This window comes from Sciurus vulgaris (genome assembly GCF_902686455.1).
Source record: "Sciurus vulgaris genome assembly, chromosome: 16".
Classification (NCBI taxonomy): Eukaryota; Metazoa; Chordata; class Mammalia; order Rodentia; family Sciuridae; genus Sciurus; species Sciurus vulgaris.
The window spans coordinates 5443974-5458230 of record NC_136477.1 but is presented as its reverse complement, the minus strand read 5'-3'; the positions used below and the strand labels follow the sequence as shown (position 1 = coordinate 5458230).

General features: G+C 56.7%; 2 protein-coding genes across 3 annotated transcripts; both read right to left on the bottom strand.

Annotated features, from left to right (window-relative positions):
* Positions 1 to 1454: 1454 nt before the first annotated feature.
* Positions 1455 to 5542, bottom strand: ZNF358 (zinc finger protein 358). 2 transcript variants are annotated; one of them, XM_079115216.1, is made up of 2 exons: positions 5071 to 5542; positions 1455 to 3232 (listed from the first exon to the last, which is right to left on the bottom strand). In XM_079115216.1, exons 1-2 carry the CDS (start codon positions 5285 to 5287, stop codon positions 1524 to 1526), a joined length of 1926 nt encoding a protein of 641 aa, XP_078971342.1. In that variant the 5' UTR covers positions 5288 to 5542; the 3' UTR covers positions 1455 to 1523. The 2 variants fall into 2 exon arrangements, with proteins under 2 accessions (XP_078971342.1, XP_078971343.1); XM_079115217.1 differs by lacking the exon at positions 5071 to 5542 and adding an exon at positions 3356 to 3378.
* Positions 5543 to 9942: 4400 nt separating this feature from the next.
* SAXO5 (stabilizer of axonemal microtubules 5) lies at positions 9943 to 14142 on the bottom strand. The gene is made up of 8 exons (XM_079115954.1): positions 13233 to 14142; positions 12247 to 12350; positions 12061 to 12161; positions 11699 to 11811; positions 11509 to 11618; positions 11037 to 11238; positions 10608 to 10693; positions 9943 to 10218 (listed from the first exon to the last, which is right to left on the bottom strand). Exons 1-8 carry the CDS (start codon positions 13756 to 13758, stop codon positions 9991 to 9993), a joined length of 1470 nt encoding a protein of 489 aa, XP_078972080.1. The 5' UTR covers positions 13759 to 14142; the 3' UTR covers positions 9943 to 9990.
* Positions 14143 to 14257: the final 115 nt, after the last annotated feature.

Here is a 14257-nt window from a genome sequence, read left to right as displayed (position 1 = left end):
GCGTGCCCTGGCCGCGACTCGGGGCCGAAGGCGATCGCGAGGTCCTAGCGTCCCAGCGCGCGGCTGGGGAGGAGATAAACAGGCTGGCCCTGAGCGCGGCGGCGACTGGCTCCGCCCTGGTTCCCTGTCATGGCCCGCGTGTGATGCCAGCCTCGTGACTTCCATGTCCAGAGTTTGACCCCCACCCTCCGCGGGGTCTGGTGATGACTCTGCGACCCACCTCAGGATTGTCCTCCTTCTTCCTCCCAGCCCGTCAACGAACCAATTTCGTAAGCCAAATAGGACCACTTATCGCCCCACCCACCCATTTGCCCACGGCCCAGAGTACCCCAGCAGTCCGGGTCTGGACCTCTGAAGCAACCTCCCCCATCCCAGCCCACTTCCTCCTGCTACCCCCTGATTCCACTGTTCACCCAGCAACCAGAAGCACTTTCAAAGAATTATTCATATCAGTCTCTGCCAGGGAACCTGTTGGCGGCTTCCTATTACTGGGAAAGACAACTCCCCACAACCGCCTACTAGGACCCTCTGGTCTAGCTCCCACCTCTCTCTGTAGCTCATCTCTTGATCACCCCAGGGCCTTTGCACACTTTTGTTCTTGGAGCATAACAATTAAGAATACCAGGCTCTGCAAGGTAGACAATTCAGGTTTAAATCTAGGTGTTGCCATCTATCTGCCACTTCTACATTTTCCAGCGTCTTTTGAACCCTGTGTGCCTCAGTTTCCTCGTTTGCAAAATGGAGATACTCAGTTATCGGACTCTTGGGGCTGTTGAAAGAATTAAATGAGTGAATGCGAGATCATTGCACAAAGCTGGGCTAACAGTGCTGATTATTCAGTTAGTGGTACTAGAACTATAAAACCTTCCTCAGGACACGTGTCCCTCCATCTAGATCAGAAGTCTTGTTCTGCTTCTTTTACAATGTGCCATCCTCTGATTACGTTTGAAATTTTTAAAAATTTGATTGAGTTTTGCCAGGGTGCGGGCCCTGCTTACCCTGCTCCCTGCTGAGACACTAACAATCAGCAAATGTTTGTTGAACACATAAATGTGTAGCCTCCATTTGCCTGGTGAGCTTCCAAGGGCAAGGGGTAGGTTCACAGAGTAAATGGGGAGGGCTGCCAGCACGGTCCATTATCAACCTCCATTACAGCCCACTAGACCTAGCACCATGCCGGGGATTCCAGCACTAGTGAAAAGGCCAAAGGGAGGGGACTCTGCTCAGACCACCTTCAGGACAAGCCTCCCCTGACTAGGGCACCCCCTGGCCTGGAGAGGCAGAGTGGCGACTAGTGGGAGGGACAAATGTGGGCCTTTATAGAGGAAGCTCAGAATCGTGTGGGGTGTGGCTCCAGGTGTATGGCTGGCCTTGGCCACACCCTTCCATCTCTGGAAGGCTGGCTGTGCATCAGGGAGGAAGCGCGGAAGGCAAGCCACAACGCAGAGCCAGGAGGCAGTGGGAGGATTTTACTAACTGCACAACATAGGACTTCCCCAGGCCCGCGGGTGCGGGTGTCTCCTTCAGCCATCGGGCCCCAGCAGGGCCCCTTGCTCCTTTACCCACTCCGGACTCTCACCAGCAGGGAGGGCTGGGATGACAGTGTCACGGATGGGAGAGCAGGGGTCAGGGTGGGACTCAGGGTTGGGGTCAGGGCTGGGCACAAGGTCAGGGTCGCCATCATCACTAGGCTTAGGGTCAGAACATTCAACAGGATCAGGGCTGGGGGTGGATGTGGAGCCAGAGAGAGGCTGGGGGCTGGGACTGGGGAGGGAGCTCAGAGCAGAGCCAGGGTCTGGGCTGCGGCCAGAGCTGGGACCAGGGCTGAGGCTCAAGCCAGAACCCAGCACAGAGACAGCATCAGGACCCAGGAAGGAGACCTGCCCAGACCTCATCATAGACGCAGGGCTCAAGCCAGGCCCAAGGCCCAGGCCAGCAGCTGCGGCTGCGGCTGCTGCAGCAGCGGCGGCAGCAGCGGCAGCAGCAGCAGCTGCAGCGCCCTCATGCACCCGCTTGTGCTTGGTGAGGCTCGAGGCTTGGCCAAAGGCCTTGCCACACAGCTGGCAGCGGTAGGGGCGCTCGCCAGAATGCACGTGGAGGTGCTGCAGCAGCGCCGAGCTCTGCCCAAAGGCCTTGGAGCAGTGCGGGCAGGCGTAGGGCCGCTCGCCGGTGTGGATGCGCAGGTGGTGCTGCAAGTTGGAGCTCTGCCCGAAGGCCTTGCCACAGTGGGGACAGCGGTAGGGGCGCTCAGCGGTGTGTGTGCGCTGGTGCTGCAGCAGCGCTGAGCTTTGCCCGAAGGCCTTGCCGCACTGAGGGCACGGGTAGGGGCGCTCGCCGGTGTGCGTGCGCAGGTGCTTCAGCAGCGCCGACCCCTGCCCAAAGCCTTTGGCGCATACTGGGCACTTGTGCGGCCGCGGGCCGCCATGCGTGCGCAGGTGCTGCGCGAGCAGCGAGCCGTGGCCAAAGGCTTTGCCGCACACGGGGCAATGGTGCGGCTTCTCACCACTGTGGCTGCTGCGGTGCTTCAGCAGCGTGGAGCGCCAGCCGAAAGCTTTGCCGCAGGCAGCGCACTGGTAGGGCCGGGCTCCGGTGTGGATGCCACGATGCTGAGCCAGCGTGGCGCCGTGGCTGAAGGACTTGCCGCAGTCGGGGCAGCGGTACGGCTTCTCGCCGCTGTGGGTGCGACGGTGCTGGCTCAGCCCGGAGCTTCGGCGGAAGGCTCGCCCGCAATCCGGGCAGGAGAAGGGCCGGGGCGGGCTGGCTGGGGCAGGGAGCACCTCAGGGCTGGTGGCCAGGACTTGGGGGGTGGCGGTGAGGCTGGAGGAAAGGGGGTCCACGTCTGGTGCTGCGGGGCTTAGGGCGTCGATCTCAGGGTCGAGAACCAGGGGTACAGGGCCAATAACATCCGGATCGAGGTCGGAATTCGAAGACATGGGGTCCAAATCTTGGGGATCCAAATCTTGGTTCCCCAGGATGGAGCCTGGAGCTTGCGCACCGGGACCCAGATCCTCTGAGACACGTTCCAGATCTTCATAGTTGGGGTCCACATCTTCTGAGACAGTGTTGAGGTCTTCCGGATCAGGCTCTGGGTCTTCAGAAACTGGGTCCAGGTCCTCTGTGTCAGAGTCAAGCTCCTCATAAACAGGCCTCGGGCCCTTGTGGCCTGGGTTCCTGACTAGGACTGAGCGACGCATCCCAGGTGTGGAACTGCTGATTGCTTTAGGGACAGGATCTGCAGAGTGAGGACAGAGAGTGGATGGAGATAGGTTCTGAGGAACAGGGAATCTCTTTGGAGTCTGGGAAGGGGTGGGAGAGGGGATTCACCCATGCCCCCATAACTCACTCCTGAACATACTCATGGATCTTTCTCTTGTCTCTGAAGAAAGACTTCTCACTTGCCCAGACAAGAGGTGGAGTAGAAGGACCCTAGTGGGACATGGTGGGACCCTCCCCTCTCGATCTGAACCAGCATGAAAGTCATGGGACCCCACAGTAGGTCTCTGGTGCCCAATCCCATGGCTCTGCCCCTCTGTCCATCCTGTGTTCTGGTGGGAAGCTTGTATCCTGTGAAAGAGTCCTGGGTTCCAACCCCTTTAACTGGAGCCCCCTCCTGGGGAAGAGGGTTGGTATTGGGGTTCCTGTGTCCTGAGCACATGGCCTGAATTCCTGGCCCCCGGCTGAAAGTGACAGACTTTGAGGTTCCTTGTAGGAAGAGTCTGGCTCAACTCTAAGGTGTATGCTGAGCTCTACAACCTACGGTTGGGGAATAAGCTGGGTGGGGGCAAATGATATCTGGTACCCCTCCTGGGTCACTGAGGGGAAGATGGGAAGGAGGCAACCTGAATTCCACACCTCACAGCTTAGGGGGTACGTTCTGTCCTAGAGAGAAGCTCCTTAATGCCTGTTCCCTAAGCTAGTGAGGAGGGGAGGGAAACCATATTTGAGATCCCTCCTGATGGGGAAGTAGGAGCAGGGAGAGTCAGGGGGACAGTTGCCAATATGTCTGTTTTCCCTATTGACTAGAAGATTGTGAATTCTAACCCCAAGCTGGAGAGTAGGTGAAAATAATACCCTCTGGGTTACTGGGGGAACCCCTGGGGAGGAGAGATTCACAGCAAGGAAGCCACAACTTGGGTGTGGGGATGGTGTCTCTACACTGGTGTTCCTGCTCTCATGGAGGGAAGATCCTGAGCTGGATCCAGTCTGGGGGGGAGCAGGGGGAGGTGGAAGAACAGTTGGAGCCACTCAGGGATGGGGAAGCTCAGGATTACCATGGGGAGATGTCTTGAGTTACCCGAGGCTGAGTCCCTGGCAGTGGGGGGAATCACTGGTTCCCCTTTTGGGAAGGGGGACATACTGAGTTACAACCCCACAGCTGCAAGGAGGTAAGCAAACAAAAGAGTGTGGAGCTTCTGGGTGGTCCCCTAACCCAGACCCATGGTTGGAGGCTGGGTGGAATTATTTGGGTCCTCTCCTGGGTTCCTGGGAGGCAAAGGAGCCCTTAGATCGCTTCCAGAGGAAAGGCCTCCTCAATTCCCATCTCTTAGCTGGACGGTGCGAGGAGAAAGCGCAGAGCTCCTGGGGACCGATGGGCCCCTGCATCGCCTTTTGGAAAGGAGCTTCCAGAACTCTAGACCCCAAGACGAGAGGGGGAGGCAAACAATAGCTGGGCCTTTCCTGGGGTCCTAGGGGCAGAAGGAACCCCTGGATCCCTCCTCCTGAGGAAAGGGCCTCCTGAACCCCCGCACCCTAGCTGGAGGTGGGCAAGCCAATGCCCGGGCCCCCCGCGTGCTTTCCAGGCGCGAGCGCCCTGACTCCGCACCCCAGAGGAGCGGGCGCCCCCGCCCCTCGGGCTCCGGGCCCTCCCCCGCCGCGGCGGGATGGGCGCGCTAGGCCGGCGACCGCGGGGCCCCCTCCCGCCGCGCCCCGAGCCCCTCTTCCCAGTCGGGGCGGGCGGCGCGCGGGCCGGGGGGCGAATAGAGGTCGCCCCGGGCCGCGCCCCGCGCGGGGCCCCCCGCCCGCCCCCCGCGCGCTCCCCTCCCGGCTCGGCCCGCTCGCGGGGACACTCACCCGGCGCCCCTCGCCCCTGCCCGGCCCGCCGCGCCCGCGCCGGCCGCCGGCGCCCCCCGGGCCCGCAGGAAGCCCCCCGCCCGCCAGCCCCGCCGGCGGCCCCCTCGGCCCAGCGGCCCCGCCAGGCGCTCCCGGGGAGCGAGAGGGGCCGGCCGAGGGCCGCAGCGGGAGCTGCTGGGACTTGTAGTTCGCCCGCGCCCGCCACGGCCGTCGCCATCGCTGCCCCCGCCCCCCGGGCCAGCCTTTGTCCCGGCCGGGCCGCCCCGGCCGCGCCTTTGTCTGCGCCGCGCCGGCCCGCGCCGCCCTGACTGCGTCCCTCCGCCTGGCCCCGGGCCCCTCTCAGCCCCTCTCTGTCCCGGGCTTGTCTCTCCCTCCATCTCTGGCCCTCTCTCCGGCCCTGTCTCTCCCAGTCCCTGTCTCTCTTTCTGGGTCCTCATCTCTTTGTCCCTGTCCTCTCTTTCATCGCTCTGCCCCCGGTCCCCTCACTTTCTCTGCCTCTGTCCTCTCCATCCGTCTGTCTCTCTCTGCCTCTGTCTCTATCTTGGCTTCCGGTCAGTGTCTCTACCTTTGTTCAAACAACAGCAAATATGGTATGTTCGTGGCCGACTCGCCCTGCACATGAGCATGGTCAAGCCTCTGAGAAGCCCAACAGTTTAAAAAGCATGTCTATCTTTACTTAATCCGGTATTTCTAAAAAAAAAAAAAAAAAACAAAAAACTTTCTTTTTTAATAATGGAACCCTCCCCTCCACTCTTTCTAGGTACCCTTTTACACTCCCAAGGAGCAGAGTCTGGGATATTCTCTCTCCCTTAGTGTGTTCAGCCTCCTACCCAGATGACGAGTTGCTGCCGGACCTGGGGGACTCCACGTGCCTGTCTTGACTGCTGATTTCTGGGAAACCTCAGCCAGGTCTGGGGAGGGCTCTGGACAAACTACCTGGCAACACAGTTCTCTGCTGGAGAGAGGGTGAAAAACAGCCCCTGGCAGCTGGCAGCTGGGCCATGATGTTCTTTATTAAACATAAACAACGGTCTCAGAATATAAGCAATAATCAGACAAGGCCACTCTGTGACCATATCTAAACCAAGATAGAGATGAGAACACACTGCAACCACAAAACATGAATGCCCACCCCGCCTCTCCCCACTAACGCAAATGACTGCTGCTTTTTGCCAATGACAGCGCTGACTCTGCTTTCAGTCCTCCTGCCTCTCAGATGAAAATCACTGAAATCCCTGCCACCAATCCGTTTCCTGCCTTCTGACAGCACATTCTGGAATTGCTTCAACTTTCCCTAAAACCACCCAGCATAAGCCCAAATCCTTTAAGAATCCCCCCAATTCCCTCTTCTAAGGGGAATGCTAAGGCCTCTCGTGGTGGTTGACTTCTGACTAAAACAAGCTAAATCTATCTTACTTTTTTGATTCTAGGTGTGTTCCTGAGAGTCTTTGGTGTGTTGAACACCACCTACCCGCAAATACTAATACCCCTAAGCAACCAGATTTCCAGGTGTCATGTCCCTTCCCGAACCTCCTAAGTCTGTGCTGTGCTATGATCTGAGACCTTTCTGCAAGCCCGCAGTGGATCAGAGTGATCAGAGATGCCTTCACTTGGACGGTGGCTCTCATCTGTTGTTTCTCAGTATATCTGAGCACCTTGCTTTTGTGGTTGGATCTGTGTCTAACAGCTCCCCAGTTGGATGTGAATCTACATTTACTAACAGAGAGCCTGGTCACAAGAACTAGTCTGGGATAAGGATGTGAAGTTGGTGGGTTTTGCCCTTTGTCAGGGATGATGAGCTGTAGGGACTCACATGCCAGCAGCCACCTCAGGTGTTCAGAATAGCCTGCAAAGTGAGGTCAATGTACACCCGGATGCAGAAGTGAGATGGTAAGGGAGTTCTGCTTAGCTTCATTTCTGAAGCCTGAAGCCTTCCTTCTTTCTGGTATCAACAAATTTCTAGGGGTTTGAACTAGTTTTAAAACGGATTTCTTTCCCTTGCATCCATTCTTGACTAATGTAGAAATTAGTACCTGGAGAGCAAAGGGTATTGAGAAAAATAACTTAAAATGTGGAATTGGCTAAACAAAGGTGGGCTAGAGAGCCAGGGCCACAACCTGCATGGATGAAAGAGTGACTAGGACTCCCTAGACTTGTGCAGTACACAGCCCCTCCGCATGTATAAGGCAGCCCTGTAGAAGAGCTTTCCTCGGAAAACTAGAAATCTCTGTTATGTGGAAGAAAAACAGCTAAATTGTAGCCTATTTTATCTTGAAACCCTGATCACATGTCTCCTGAGGCTGTGGATTGAGGGACTTTTAACAAAAATATCAGGACGTTGGGATATGTGGGAGCTTTTATGTAGCAAGGTCTTGAAAGGCAAGATTTTTTTCATGTGCTTTTTATGAAGCAAAAGCGGATATTTGCTCCATTTGATCATTAAACCTGAGTTCTCTGCCCCAAGTTGAAAGAGGAGACAAGTGATGTTGTGGGAAGGAAAACCAGGACGACACTGGTTGCACTTAGGTCTCTCCCAAACACCATCAACGTTCTTTCTACAAAAGTTAACAATTACTCTCACTAGGAAAAGCCTGTTTGCAGTTATGCCCTGGGGCAAGATAGATGCTCTGGGCAAACACAGTTCTGTTGTTAGGAGATGCGGGTCAGCAAGGTGAGGCCCAGGCTCCAAGATCCTGGTAAAGCTTGGGGAACCAAAGAATTCAGGGTGGGCTACTCAGCTGGGCCACCAATCACAGTATGCCCTTCCTCTGAGCATAGCGATTGGATCACGTGACCCAAATGGACCAATCAGTGTGTTCCTTCAATTCTACTGGGAGGAGGGGGCGCTTCTTTCTTTGGGGGTCGTCCGCACCCTCCTTTCCAACGTTTCAAGGGACGTGGGATTGAGAGATGGTGAAGGAGATGTCCTGAGGAGGAGCCAGCACGCCCGACGTCAGACCCGATCAGACAGTGTTGTGGTTTCTCACTTTCCTCCCTCATTCTCCGCCCCACCCCAGCTGGGAACACAACCCCGGCATCACGGTGGTCTGCCACTGAGCCACGTGGCCACCCAACCCCTGATTCCAGACTTTCTGGTTTCTAAGTCAATAAAATCCCTTTCTGCTTGGACTGACTAGAGCCCAGTTTCAGTACAACAAAATTGACTCGAGACAATTTTTAGGCGCCTTTCACTGAGCTGCCGGTCAGCCCCTGTACCAACCAAGCACACCGACATTTTATTCAATCCTTGTAACACTGTCTGTCAAGGAGGAATTATTGCCTCCCCATTTTACAGGTGAGGAAATGAGGAATTATAGAGCTTGAAACCTGTCCAAGACAGGAAAATAACAGGTCTGAATTCTGTTGCCAAACAGTTGACAAAGTTATTTTCCTTTAAAAATTAATTGGTTTTCCCACTTTCATTCTTATTGTATTCATCCCAGTCGGGGGGGGGGGGGTTGCTAAATGTAATAGAGGAGGGATGGACATAAATTTAAAAATACATCCAGAATCATCCTGTAGTCTTTTCCCTTACTGATTAAACATTTCCAGTAATGTCTCTGTTCTCCCTTGGCAAGCCACCCCAGGGCTGGTCAGTTCCATTGTTAGGAAATGCTTCAAGTTGTGCTGAAATTTGGCCCCCGGTAACACCCACCCATTGTGTTTCATTTGGCATGGAGCTGCTTGAAGCCATTCCTGGAACCAGCCGGGAGCACAAGCAACCCTGTAACTGAAGCTACACAGATCTGAGCTTCCTAGCAGGTGAAGCAGAAGGGAAAAGTCTTTCTGTTCTAGTTATCTGGTCAATAGGCAGGCTAGCTTCACAGAACAGGATGTTCGATTGCAGTGGTTCCCAGCCAGGGCAATTTCCACCGCACCTCTTCATGGGGGACATCTGGCAGTACCTGGGGGGGTGCTATTGACAACTAATGGATAGAGGACATGCACAGGGACAGCCTCCAACAAAGAATCATCTGACCAAGATGTCAGTGAGAACCCCGGGTCATGACCACATGACACAGCTCCGAATGGTGTCCTGCAAAATGTCTTCAGAGCAGGCAAGCACAGGAGGGGTTCTGTGGCCTGCAGCACTCTTGTGGCCAGGGTGGGGACCATGAGTGCAGTTAAAAGGCCATCCTGTTCCTGTAAGGTCCAAAGCTGGACTCCTGGCCTTGCTGTGGAAATGACATCCTGGCCTTGAAGAGCTGATGCTGAGGGGAAGGGGGCACCCGGCCAGGCTTGGGGTTGGCTCCTCGCAGCTGTTGGACTGGGCGCCTTGGTCTTTGGAGGTCTGGCCCCAGGTTTGTTCTTTGAAAGAGGATCGTAACAGCCTGCGACATGGCCACCAGGGCCCACATTATCCAGATAGACCTAATGTCTTCACCAGACCCCAGACCTTAAAGGTCCGGTGCTGTCCAAGGTATTGGTCACTCCTAGGTTTCAAGGCCTGACTCCACCTTTTCCCTTTTGACTTTTGATTGGCTGCACACCTGCCTCCTTGAACCTCATCGTGTCCTTGTGGCTTTTTTCAGTTTCCCCTGGATGCTGCTCTGATCCGGGTGCCGGTCACCCAGGCAACCAGTGCACTGCTCCGCTTCTGGTCAGTTGTAAGGATCTAATGAGAGCCTTGCTCTTTTGCTCCAGTTTACAGATGAGGCTCATAGGGGTCAAGGGACTTGACCTGAAGGAGTCAGGATGTGGATGGTGTCCATCCAGACCCAGGAGCCTGCATCTTCAACCCCTTCCCCAACGCCTCTGTCTAACACTGGAACTCAAATCTCACATCCTTCGGAGGAACCCCAGGGTTTGCAGAAGAGTCTGCTCAGGCATCCAGGGTTTTCTTGGTGGAAGGGAATGAGACATTCTCTCCTCTTTAAAAGATGACTGATAGAAGGGGACAGGATGCCACCAGGGTGACATTTACTGCTGGCTGGGGCATGGGTACATAGGCAGCTGGTGAGCCTGAGGGTCCGCCTTCCTGCCCCTGCAGCCCTGCTCACGAGGTGTGCCCAGGGGCACGTGGCTCTCCTGGAAATCACTCATTTTCAGTACTGCTGGGCCCTGGTACTTGAAAGGAAAGTCGGCCTTGTGGTGGGTGGAGAGGAAGCGCTGTCTGCCAAACGGGGGCTCCACGTGGCTGTATTTGCACTGTGAAGTCAGGGTGGGTGGCCAGGTAGGGCAGCCTGTTCAATTGACCTATCCTGGCCACCCCATGATCCCTGGACCATCCTGGGGTCATCAAAGAGTGGGGAGGGGGGCTCAGCCAGGTTTGGCTGGTGGGTTCTGGGGAGGTGGGCAAAGGGGCCCCAGTCTTGACCAACCCAGGTACCAGAGAGAAACCAGGGTTAGCCCTGGAATGACCCCAGGACTGAGTGACACCAGGTGACTCTAAGTTAGTCCCCTCAGCGTGAGGTTTGACTGGCTGACCCTGACCCGACCCTGGGGGTGAGCGAGGGGTGACCCTGACCAGCAGTGATCCCACTGGATTTGACACCAACTCCGAGTCCCCCTGATTTTGATCCCTTCTCCCCTCTCACCCGCTGGAGCAACTCTTCAGTCACCAGGGCTTTAGCTTTTCCATGTGGCTTCAGCATCTTCTGGTTCATGGTTAAAAAATCGAATCCTGGAGATGTGGAAGGGGGGCGGCCAAGTTGAGGGTCAGAGGAGGTGTCAGGAAGGGTTCAGAGGCCAAGCGCTGACGTTGGCCTGGGAGGGGCAGGACCAGGTAAGGAGCAAGAGTCCAACAGGAGGAGGGGACTGTGGGAGGTGAGGGCAGATACGAAAAGGGGTGGAGCAAGTAGGTGGATGTGCAGGGGCGGGGGAAGGCCAAGGCCACCAGGGGTGTGGTAGTCCAGGGACGGTGGCACTGGGGGCCTGGTCGACTCCGGGTGGGTTAAACCTTCAGGAGGCAGAGCCAGAGATGTGCCAGGGAGGGGCTTTCTAGAATGTGGCAGGACCACCCTTACCGCAGGTGCCCCGCAGCAGGTTGCTCTGTGTCAAATGAAGTTTGGGTGCCTTCTGTGATTGCTCCACGTGCTGGGGGCAATACTGTGAGCCTGTGGTGGTCTGGTAGAAGTGTCCCAGCAGCTTCTCTTCTCCTAGGGTTACGTGACACTTCAAATTCGCATGGGGCATGTGGCGGCAAGATGGTTGGGTTCTTGGCGGTGCCTGTAGGACCACATGGTACCTAGGAAGCTCCCCTGCCCTCCCATTGGGAGGGAGGCGGTAACCCTGGAAGCTCCCTCCCCCTCTCTGGACAGAGCCAGTGAAGCTGGGAAGTTTGAAGTGACTTGCCCCAGATCACAGAAATAGATCCAAGAGATTTTGGCATACACATGTCAAGCTCACAACCACCTCAGGGCTTTTGCACTTGCTACTTGCTCTGCCTTTTAAGTCTTTTTCCCTCATGAGCCCTGACACCTCCTCCTACCCACTGACCTGGCCATAGAAGAACTGCATGGAGGTGTGGAGGCTGCCAGGGCCCGGGCGCCAATTTCCTTTCAGGATGTGGGACTTCGGAGTCTGATCCCCATAAAGAACAAAAGGCTCTGCCAGTGGCAGAGTAGATGCTGAGCAGTTAGGGAATGCTGCTGAGGGAGCCAGGGCAGGGCAGGGAGCTTCTTCTCACCTGGTTCCCGAGGGCAGAAGTGGTCCGATGTAGTGGTCCTGCCATGGAAGAGGCCGTCTCCAGGACGGATATTCACACAGTGGATATGAGCCACAGCCTGGGCCTTGTCATACCTGCAGGTAAGGAAGGTGGGGTCCATGTGTGTCCCTGAAGCTCCCAGGAAAGGCAAGGAGGGCAGTTGCCCACTGGTCAAGCCAGATCACCCTAATAGTGGGTGATCCTGCACAGCAGTGGGACCTCCCAGCCAGTGGTGGAGACCTTGAAGGCAGAGTGCTAGCTTTAGAATCTGAGTGATACACCCACATGCTGCTGAGAGCCAACTGTCCCATATTGGGGCAGGGGAAGGCAGTGTCCTTTGGTACCTGTCTGGGGGCAGCCCCTGGGGCCTGTGGTTCTGTTTCAGCTCTGAACACATGGGCCCATAGCCCAGCCTGCAGTCTCCCAGCTGCACAGAGGAGGCCGCCTGTGGACAGAGAGGGATGGGAAGGCCAGGACCACTCAGCCCCAAATGCTGTCCTCCCAGCAACCCCAGCCCAGCCTTGATTTACCCTCCTACACATCAAGGCAGGTGAGCCTGGCAGGGCCTGGAACTGTCTCTGGTAGGAGGTCCCTTGTTGCTTCTTGTAGTCCCACTTAAGGGTGTTGGGACCACCTGTTAATGGGCAAGAGGCGGGGGGGGGAGAAGGGGGAATGGGTCTGATTCCCTGCAGCCTCAGGCCCCCTGGGATTTGATTCCTTGCCTGGGAAGGAAGGTGGGCAGTCCTGATCAGTCTAGAAAATGCCGGTAATAAGAACAGTTAGGGCACTGAGACTCACCAGTGCTGAGCAGGGGTTAAGGCTAGTGCTTTGCACTTCCTTCTTGGATCTGCTATTTCCTTGTTTTACAGCCTGCCTGAGATTCAGAGTAGTAAAGCAACTTACTAGAAGTCAAGAAAAGTCTGGGCTGGAACTCAGAGTCAAACTCAAGTCTGACAATCCCTGAGTCTAGCTTGGAAGGACTCAGGTTAGTAACGTCCACGGGAAGGACCCCTAGGTGACGGAATTGGAAAATCACACAGATGGTGGCTAATTTTTGTTGCACAGTTGCTACCGCCAGGTGCACAGTGCAGACTGGGCTCGTTCCACTTTACCCGCTCCTGTGAGGTTAGGCCCTGTGATTGTACCCATTTTGCAGATGAGGAGAGGTCTATTTGCTCAGAGCTACTACGGACACAAGGCTGAGGGTTGTGTCCTCAGACTAACATTGGTGACTTCTTCCTGGAAAGAATCCACTCCACAGATGCAGAAACAGGCTCCAGGAAGCTGCAGATTTTCTGAGCCTTGGTATTACTGACAGTTGGGACTGACTAATTCTTTTTTGAGGGTGATCTGCCCTTCGCATGGCAGGATGCTGAGCAGCTTCCCCGGCTTTTACACGCTGCCTGCTAGCAACACTCTTAGCCTCGGTGGTGACAACCAACAATGTTTCCAGACATTGCCAAATGTTCCCTCTCGGGTTGAGCAAATCGCGCAGGAGGCCGGGGCGCGCGCTCACCGAGGTGGTAGCTAGGCGCACGGGGCGGCGGGCACGCGTTGTGAGGCGGAAAGAGCTCCTGGTGCGTGGTGGGCGGGACCCGTAGCTTGTCCCTGTCCCCCGGCGGCAGGGAGTCGCGGTCGAAGATGAGGCGCGCGCCGCGGATCTGCTCTCCGGCGTGCGCCGGCTGCTCGGGCCAGCCGTAGGCGGCGCGCGCGGTGGAGAAGCTGAGGCCGGCGCGCGCGTCCGCGTGCATGCGCAGATTGCTGGACTGCATGGCGAGCGTGCGCTCCCGCGTCTCCTCCGGGGGCTTCACATCCCGCGGCGTGAACTCGCGGTGCATCTCGGACACTTGCTCCTTTGCCACCCAGCGCGCGTCCTGCTGGAAGACGGACGAGGGCGGAGGCGGCGGCCTGGGCTGCTCCCGAGTGGCGCGCGGGTAGGCCGGGAAGTCCCGGTGCACCGTGGACTGCATGACGCCCTGGTGCAGCCGCGGGTCCGGCCCCAGCGCGAAGTGCGAGGCCTTGAGGAAGTCCAGCCGGGACATCGGGCACGGCAGGAGGGCGCTCTCTGCCAGCACCGGACAGTGCGCCACCTGCGAGGGGGCGGAGACATGAGACTGAGCAAAGTGGCCGCGAGGACAATGCTGCCTTTTACTCCTTTCCGTGCGCCAAGCACTGCGCAGGCGGCGGGGGACTCCAGAATACAGGCGCAGCCTGTGCCTGCCCCCAGGGAAAGTCGAGGGATAATCATTGAGTTGGTGCCTACCCTGTGCCAGGCACTGTTCTAGGCCCGGGGAGGGACATCAGTTAACCAGACCAAGAACCCGTATGTAGTTGATAATGAGGCAGGAGATGACAATAATCAATAAATATAATAACATCCGTTGCAGTGTAAGTTAAGTGGTATGGGTTGGGGGGAAAGTCGTGCAGGATAGAGGGATGGGGGTTGGGGGGTTGCGGGTGTTTTGTTTTTGGGGTGCTGGGGATGGAACCCAGGGCCTCCCTGGTGCTAGGTGAGCGCTCTGCACTGAGCTAGCTACACCC

What these genes read in the sequence shown, in the direction of transcription:
- SAXO5 (XM_079115954.1), bottom strand. Translation starts at nt 13,758, where the DNA reads ATGTCCCGGCTGGACTTCCTCAAGGCCTCGCACTTCGCGCTGGGGCCG. An exon ending in CTGCCTTGATGTGTAGGAGG is followed by an intron (nt 12,162 to 12,246) that starts GTAAATCAAGGC and finishes CTCTGTCCACAG; the next exon opens with GCGGCCTCCTCTGTGCAGCT. An exon ending in CTGAAGAGTTGCTCCAGCGG is followed by an intron (nt 10,219 to 10,607) that starts GTGAGAGGGGAG and finishes CTGACTTCACAG; the next exon opens with TGCAAATACAGCCACGTGGA.
- ZNF358 (XM_079115216.1), bottom strand. Translation starts at nt 5,287, where the DNA reads ATGGCGACGGCCGTGGCGGGCGCGGGCGAACTACAAGTCCCAGCAGCT. An exon ending in GCAGGGGCGAGGGGCGCCGG is followed by an intron (nt 3,233 to 5,070) that starts GTGAGTGTCCCC and finishes CTCACTCTGCAG; the next exon opens with ATCCTGTCCCTAAAGCAATC.